The following is an 8,550-nucleotide window of genomic DNA, read 5'->3' on the forward strand; positions in this document are numbered from 1 at the left end:
AAAGAAAAGAAAAGAAATCATAGTAGCCTATTTATATGTTGACTGGTTATTGTATTTATGGAATACTTGGATGGCTATAGAAGAAAAGGTAAAGATTTGTGTTAGTTTATAGAACAAGATTAATGCACTCTTTACATTAGGGGAAAAAAGTGTATATATACATATATTTATACATAAATGTATTATATATATTTACATATAAATGTATTATATATTTATATTTATATATAGTAGAAAAACATCATTTTCTCGTATTGTACTCTCAACCTAGAACATTTCTGACACAACTCTCAGTGCGGGAATTCCCCACAAACCAATCATTAAAGTTACCACAAACCAAGCCGTTGTCCAGCAGACACCAACAGGATGCCCTACTATTAAATTCTGACACTAACCAGAGTTAGTGCAGACCTCACAGGTTAAGGACTCAGTCTCACAAAGCTGCTGCCCCACTTTAGGTGCCAATCCAAATTGTAGGTTTCCAGGTTACTCACAACTTCTATACAAGATGACTACAAATTGGAGATTCCCATGACCCTCTTTCCTGGGTCCAGTTTGCTAGTGTGACTCACAGAACCCAGGAAAACAGACGACTTACTATTGCCAAATTATTACAAAGGATTTTAAAGGATACAATTGAACAGCCAGATAAAGAGATACACATGGGGAGGTTTGGAAACATCTGCAGCATAGGAACTTCTGTCCTGCTGAAATTGAGGTGTGCCACCCTACTGGGGTATAGACATGTTCTTATTCACCAATGCAGAAGCTTTCCAAATCCTATAATTCAGGGATACTTATGGAGGCTTCTTCATGTAGGCCTAATCAATTATTAACTCAGCCTCCATCCCTTCTCCTCTTCCCGGAGAATAGTGGGAAGGGGTGGAACTGAAAATTCCAAGTTTCTAATCATGGCTTGATCTTCCTGGTGACCAGCTCCCATCTGGGAGCCTATCAAGATTTGCCTCATAAGAACAAAAGACACTCCTGTTCCCTAGGAAATTTCAAAGAATTAGAAGCTACGTATCAGGAACCCAGGGTAAAAGACCAAATATTAGAGCAGAAGATTCTCCTATCACCCCTATAGTTCAAGAAATTACAAGGATTTTAGAAGTTCTCTACCAGGAACTGAGGATGAAGACCAAAATACACATATTTCTTATTATAAATTGAAATATTAAAATTTACATATTTAAATATATAAAAATATATATAGATATTTACATAAACACTCAAAGTCATAATGCAATGCAACAATGTGAGGGCTTGGTGCCTTCAGGTGTCATTTAGTAAAGTATTTCTGAGTTGTGGTTATCAAGACACACTACAGAGTTGGGTAGTTGATGTAATAAATAATTTGGCACCAAAGATAAGGGACAAATGTTTGAGTATAGTTTACTTTTTAAAAATAAAACAATTTAAGCTGAAGCCATAATAGTCTAATGATCTCTTATATTTAATATTCCTGCTTGCTTTAAGGGGAGTTCTAGAAATGATTGATGGAGTGTGTGTGTGTGTGTGTGTGTGTGAAAATATGTGTGTATTTTTATATTTGTGTATTTCGTGGTTAGATAAACCATTGATCGGTCATTGGGAGAGATGCTGCTTGCCTTGTACATCCACTCAGCCACGCACCTGAGCTGAACAGTGGTAGTGGCATCCAGTTTAGCTAAGAAAACAAAATGAATTAGCTTAATACTGATCCCATGATATAGATTAGGCTGAACAAATTTTACTGAATATTTCTCTTACGTTTATATGTTTTATTGATGCCAATCAGCGTCGACCTTACCAGGCACTGTCCTAATTGGGATGGTGTTTTGTTTTTCATGAGTTTAATAAATATTTGTTGTTTTTAATACTCAATACAGTCCGTTTTTCTTCATTTCTGAACCAGTACAGGTATTCAGACATGTCAACCAGTAAACAAAATGAGGAATAATGCTTGTTTGTGTCGAATGCTGACATAATATAAAAGACACCAGGAAAAATCTGCTGAGAAATGACTTTTTCTTCACTTTAACTGCCAACCCTCTAGAACAGTAACAGTTGAAATAGTAAATTTGATTAAACATCATATTACCTCTTCTTTCTCATGCTTCCCTCCTACAAACCAGCAACCTTTATCCCTGGTTAGCTAAAGAATTTGGTTGACTTTTCATTTTATATACAGCAAGTCATCACTTAACGTAGTTGATAGATCCTTAGATACTGCAACTTTAATAAAGCAAAAGGATGTACAGCAGGTCCTTGAAATAACATTGTTTTGTTCGATGTTGTGTTGTTATAATGCTGATGAGGAAAAAAAATGATTTCATCATATGTCATTTCACTTGAAGTTGCTGTTTCCAAGAACCGATTGACCACATTAAGTGATGGCTTACTGTACTCTCCTGAGAACTGTCTTTTCCTCTTTACCGTTTGGCACTTGGCTAAATAAATAGTGGTCAAAGCAGAAAGATGGGTTTTGTGTGATGGTACAGTGTCTCCCCCTAGAAAGAATGTTCTCACCTTCAATGTGTTTATTTTGCATCTAGGAAAGCATGAGACTTACTGCATTTAAAAATTTGGTCCACTGAGCAACAAGAGGGTACTGTCCTTTGAGTTTTGCTGCATGTTTTTAAAATTTCATAATATTGCTTTGCCAATGGACTATACAGAGAGATTTTACTACCCTGTTTACTGTGACATTGATAAAAGAGCCAGTTCCTTCTTTTCTGTTCTTAAAACTTAAGTGGAAGCTTCCTTTTTAAATCTTTGCATATGACATTTGTATAGACAGTGCTTTACTGATGATAGCTTTCATTTTACATCTTTTTTCTGAAAGTATCATTTTTTGCAAGTTCTTTGTATATTGCTTTCCAGTGATGATTTTGTCAAATGACCATGTGTTTTGCGGGGCTGTGTATAAAACAAAATACATTATTTGTCATTTATAACTCTGCATTTTTTGTATACTATCAAATATATATATGTGTGTGTGTGTATACATATAAAGTAACAGTTAACATTTATTACAAACATATACGTAGGTAGTATAATAGTTAACTTACATGTATCATATCAGATAAATCAGAAATCTTAGGAGATAGGTTTTGTTATTATCCTTTTTAAAAATTAAGACTAATTTAGGGTAGTTTTACGTTATTAAAAATTGAGCAGAAAGTACAGTGTTCCCATAAACCTCCTCATCTTCCCACAACCCCACATACACAGTTTCCCCTATTATGATCAGCTTACTATGGTGTCGTAGATTTGTTACAGTTGATGAGTGAATTAAAGTCTATAGTTTACATTGCAGTTCGCTCTTTGTGTTGTGCGTTCTATGAATTTGGGCAAGTGCTTAATGGCACGTATCCACCATTATAGTATCAGATGAAATAGTTGCATTACCCTAAAAATCGCATGCTCTGCCTGTCCTCTTTTTTTTTTTTATTAAAGAAATTATAGTTAAGAGATGAAATAATTTCCCAAGGGTCACATAGCTAAACAAGTATGGGAGCTGTTCTGCTTCCCTAGAATCTGTACTCCTAATTCATACATTAGGCTGCCTGATTTGTTACAATTTCTATATCATTTAGGGAAACCTAATTGGTAAGAGGCTTGCTAATTCTTCTTATTTTTAACTTTATCAAAGTGTATGTATAGGAAACATTCTGTCTGTGCTTTGCTTTGAAGTTAAAATGTTGTGGGAAGCATTGCAGGGAATTTAAAATTTTTAATTATTGGTATTTGACAAGACTTGTGATTTAAGGAGGAGTTACTGAATAGAGTAGCATTACTAAATTGATAGAAGAAATGAGGAAGTCAGTCGTCTGATCATTTGCTTATCACTAGCTATAGGTAGTAGAGACATTAGGCTATGTCCTAGCTACTAGAATAATGAGTTAATGAAGGATGTAGCAACAGTGAGGTTTTTTTTTTGTGTTTTTTTTGTTTTTTTTGTTTTTAATGAGGGAATGAACAAAAGGAGAGGGAGTATGGAGAAAAGAGTCAAAGCTGCATAGCATGTAGCACAAGTTGTCCAACCCGCAGCCTGCAGGCAGCATGCGGCCCAGGACAGCTTTGAATGCAGCCCAACACAAATTCGTAAGCTTTCATAAAACATTATGACAGTTATGCATGAACCTTTTTAAAAAAAAAAACTGATCAGCTATCATTAGTGTTAGTGTACTTTATGTGTGACCCAAGACAATTCTTCTTCCAATGTGGCCCAGGGAAGCCAAAAGATTAGACACCCCTAGTGTAGCAAATTAGGTTAATTATATACCTCTAACTTTAGAAAATTGATCTTCATAACGATAGTTTTAAAAATATACTCAAAGTAAGAAAAAAACATTGCCTGAAGTTTATGTGGGTAGAGAGTATATAAATTAGGAGCAGGCAGATAAGGTCATTTGTCTTTACCATGGTCTGTGGCTTTGGGCACCACCCAGTGCCTTACTACCCTTCACAGTCACCGTGTATCTTCATCCCAACCATGCCAAACAAGACAGCACTGCTCCAGGCAAGTGCTTCTTAGGATTGTTCTCCTATCTTGTGCCATCCCTCTTTGTTACAATGGAGGTAACTATGGTTCAGAGGCAATAGCTAGGTGAAGAATGTATACTTTTAGAATCTGTTTGGACTGTGGTATTCTTTAATGAAAAATCAATTTGTTGTATGTAAACATTCACCCCTGTTTTTTGCTTATTTTCCTTGTACGTATGATGGTAATATTTACTTATAACTACAACAAAGAAGGTGACTTAGCTTTAGATTAAATCCTGGATTAGCAGAATTTTTGTCCTGAGTGATTGCAGCAAGGATAAATGGTAGCCGCTTGAGATTCACCAAATTGTGACTTCTTTTTTTCATAAATGGCCTGTAATGGCTTGTAAATATTTGGCCTGTAAATGCCAAATATTGAGGCCAAGGATAAGCTGTAAAGGGTGCAAAGGATGGCTGTCTCATTTCGTTTAGCCTTGGCCTTAATCAGTCTAGAATGAGGTTATGCAACAATTCTATCACACTCTTCTTAGTACCCTTAGATTGTTTTAAGTATTTTTGGCCTACATACATTATAAGAAGTATTTCATTTTCTAAAGGAGGAATGACTGTATAATTCAATATAATTTTATGAAATATAATGTTAGGTATTTTGAGATGCCTGTCATCTCAAAATTTAAAATGGCCACAGTTCTTTACAAGGAAAAAGAAGGAATGAAGAGGAAACAAATCAAAGGGAGAAAATAAAATAGAAAATGACAATAATGTTTCTTTAAAACTGTCTTGTCTTTCTGGTTTCTGTGAAACCTTCTTTTTTTTTCAACCTTGTCTCTTGCATTCCTGGCCTGATGTTTTTGGTGCGCCATTCTCATCTTCTGTTACATATTCTTCATGCCTTCCAGGGTTCAGACCTCAGTGTTCTCTCTCAACACTTTTTCCTTGATCATCCTCACATAGATAAAAACAAAATGTTTTTTTTTTTCCTTTCCTGTGATGATTACCAAGTAGACATTCGGCTACTTCAGTTAGGCCCAGGCAGTGAAGAATCCCTCATGATCTGTTGCTGAATCATCCATTTTCTCTGTTTTTCAAGGGTCGTAAGAGTGAGGCTGAAAAGCTCTTCTTGAAGGCTATTGAGCTGGATCCCACCAAAGGAAACTGTTACATGCATTATGGTGAGTGGTTGATAGTTTTTTTCCATGTCCCCCACATTTACTATTAATGTCGATATGAGATCTGGGCTTTGCTGGCAAAGAACATTTTAAGAGGAGATGGACTTTGTTATTGCAGATTTAGCCTCATGCTATATTCCTACCTTCTCATTCAAAACAGTCCTATTAAAGGGGCTGTGCATGATATTTTCCTTTAGTAATTTTAATAGGATTTTAACAGGGATGGCATTGCGCAGTTGTTTTTTTCAAGTTCAGTGTGGAGTTTAAATGAGATCTGATCAGGAAAGCATCTAGCCCCTTGCCTTATGCATACTTTATAATAAAACATTTGCTTCTTTTCATTCTAAATGATAACGTATTGCTCATTGAGCATGTCATTTTGAAGTTTTAGAAGTTTACATTTTGGCCTCAAAAATCTTGCTTTCTGGAAGATATGGATATACACCAGCCTGTAAATGCCAAATATTGAGGCCAAGGATAAGCTGTAAAGGGTGCAAAGGATGGCTGTCTCATTTCGTTTAGCCTTGGCCTTAATCAGTCTAGAATGAGGTTACATAACAACTCTGTCACACTCTGCTCTGTCATTAGTAGTGAGTCATGTGTTTAGTGAGGCAAAGTATATAGCTGGTTTGATATTGTGTAGGATGTGCTTATTTCTACCAGATTTGCAGTTGGAATTTCTTTTAGGGAGCCAAAAAGCATTTACTTTGGCTGATCCCTTGGGGGGAAAAAGTGGTTTTTTGATCACTGTTGGCTTTGATGTATTAATGACTATCAAGTAGTAAACTTAAAAGTGGACAGAAATTAAATATAAGGAAATAAAACTAATATACTAGTAGAATATTTAATTCCTTCTCCCAGTTTCCAGCTAGTAAAAATAAATCAGTGACAGGCTGCGAGTGTAGAAGAATGGAAATAATAAAGTAATGGAGATACTCAACCACAAATCCATTTTTTAATTTATATTATTGTGTGTCTATGTTTACAAACCTAGGGTTGCAGTGCATTATCTTCCCAGCATTAATGCAGGATGGTACAACTCCTGATTTTGTTTCACAATGCAGCTGTAATGCCATGTTAAACTAGTAGTCAACTAATTTAAGTTTGCTACAGAATTTATTTTTATTTTTATAGGTTTTCCTATATGAAGTACTTCAGGATTTTCTCATGCCTAGTATTTTTGGGTACCTCAACTGTCCATGAAAGTCGTTGCATGGTGATTTTCCCTGAGTGCTAAAGGGCTACCTGTCATTGCATGTTATAAAATAGGAGTTTTTTCCCCACATCTGCTGTCTGCATTTCATTTGCCTCATACTAATTCTACTTAACTGCATCTTCTAAACTTGTTATTATAGAGAATACTCTATATATATATATATATATATATATATATATATGTTTTTCACAATCCATTTCTTTAAACAGTATCATTGCTCCTTTTGAACTGTAGTTTCACTATTTTATTAATTTTAAAAGTTGGCCCCCTTATTAATCTGGTTATATCCATCTTCTACTTATAAAAAAAAAGTATTGTGAGTTTTACATTGCATCATTCTCCTAAAATATTTTTTTCCAGTGGTGATAGTAGCGGGTATTTCTCCCATGAGAAATTTTTGGATTTAAACAGAAAGTGCTACAAACATTTTATTTTATTTTTTTTTTAATTTTTGAGATGGAGTTTCACTCTTGTTGCCCAGGCTGGTGTGCAATGGCGCCATCTCAGCTCACTGCAACGTCCACCTCCTAGGTTCAAGCGATTGTCCTGCCTCAGCCTCCTGAGTAGCTGGGATTACAGGCGCCCACCACCATGCCCAGCTAATTTTTTTTTTTTTTTTTTTTTTGTATTTTTAGTAGAGATAGGGTTTCACCATGTTGGCCAGGTTGGTCTCAAACTCCTGACCTCAGGTGATCCACCTGCTTTGGCTTCCCAAAGTGCTGGGGTTAGAGGCGTGAGCCACCGCGCCCAGTCTACAAACTTTTTATTTTATATGGTATTTGGAAAGCAGTGATAACAAATGTCTTTAAATGCATGTGTAAAAACTGATTCTTCTTAGAACCCTTGGATTGTTTTAAGTGTTTTTGGCATACATACATTATAAGAAGTATTTTATTTTCTAAAGGAGGAATGACTGTATAATTAAATATAATTTTATGAAACATAATGTTAGGTATTTTATGAAATTTTATAAGTTTCAGTATTTTTTCCTACTTTGGAGTTGGTAATAGAAAGAACTCAAAATGAGATTCCAAAAGGGAGTAGTAGTTAGGGCAAAATAATCTACGAACAGATGAGAAGGCCGTAATTGAATGCATGAGATTCTTTGCTCACTGTGCTCAGATTATAAAACATGACAATTTAAGAGGATCTTAATGATTTTCATTTAGAGGGATATATTTCAAAGGATTGAATTTTAGAACTGGAACTGTGAAGTTCTGTTAAAATTATGTAATATAACCTGTCTGTTGAACAAATAAGATTGAAGCCTAGAAAAATTAAGTTGACTTGCGCAAGTTAATTACAGGTAAGTTCTGGATTCCTTGATTACTGTCATGCTTTTTCTTCCATAAAATATATTCTGAGTTGGGGCGCGGTGGCTCACACCTGCAATCCCAGCACTTTGGGAGGCCAAGGCGGGCAGATCACTAGGTCAGGAGTTTGAGACCAGCCTGACCAACATGGAGAAACCCCGTCTCTACTAAAAATACAAAAATTAGCTAGGTGTGGTGGCGCATGCCTGTAATCCCAGCTACTCAGGAGGCTGAGGCAGGAGAATCACTTGAACCCGGGAGGCGGAAGTTGCAGTGAGCCGAGATCACACTGCCGCACTCTAGCCTGGGTGATAGAGCAAGACTCTGTCTCAAAAAATAAATAAATAAATAAACAAAAAAA

General features: G+C 35.7%; 1 protein-coding gene across 1 annotated transcript in view; it reads left to right on the plus strand.

The window, feature by feature from the left end:
- TMTC2 (transmembrane O-mannosyltransferase targeting cadherins 2) overlaps window positions 1–8,550 on the plus strand; it is a 459,784-nt gene that overhangs the window by 224,113 nt on the left and 227,121 nt on the right. Inside the window, 1 exon segment of the mRNA XM_058425778.1 lies at window positions 5,582–5,663. Within this exon segment, the coding sequence (XP_058281761.1) occupies window positions 5,582–5,663 (82 nt within the window).

The sequence above is a fragment of the Hylobates moloch genome, unplaced genomic scaffold, assembly GCF_009828535.3.
Source record: "Hylobates moloch isolate HMO894 unplaced genomic scaffold, HMol_V3 SCAFFOLD_12, whole genome shotgun sequence".
NCBI classification, from domain to species: Eukaryota; Metazoa; Chordata; class Mammalia; order Primates; family Hylobatidae; genus Hylobates; species Hylobates moloch.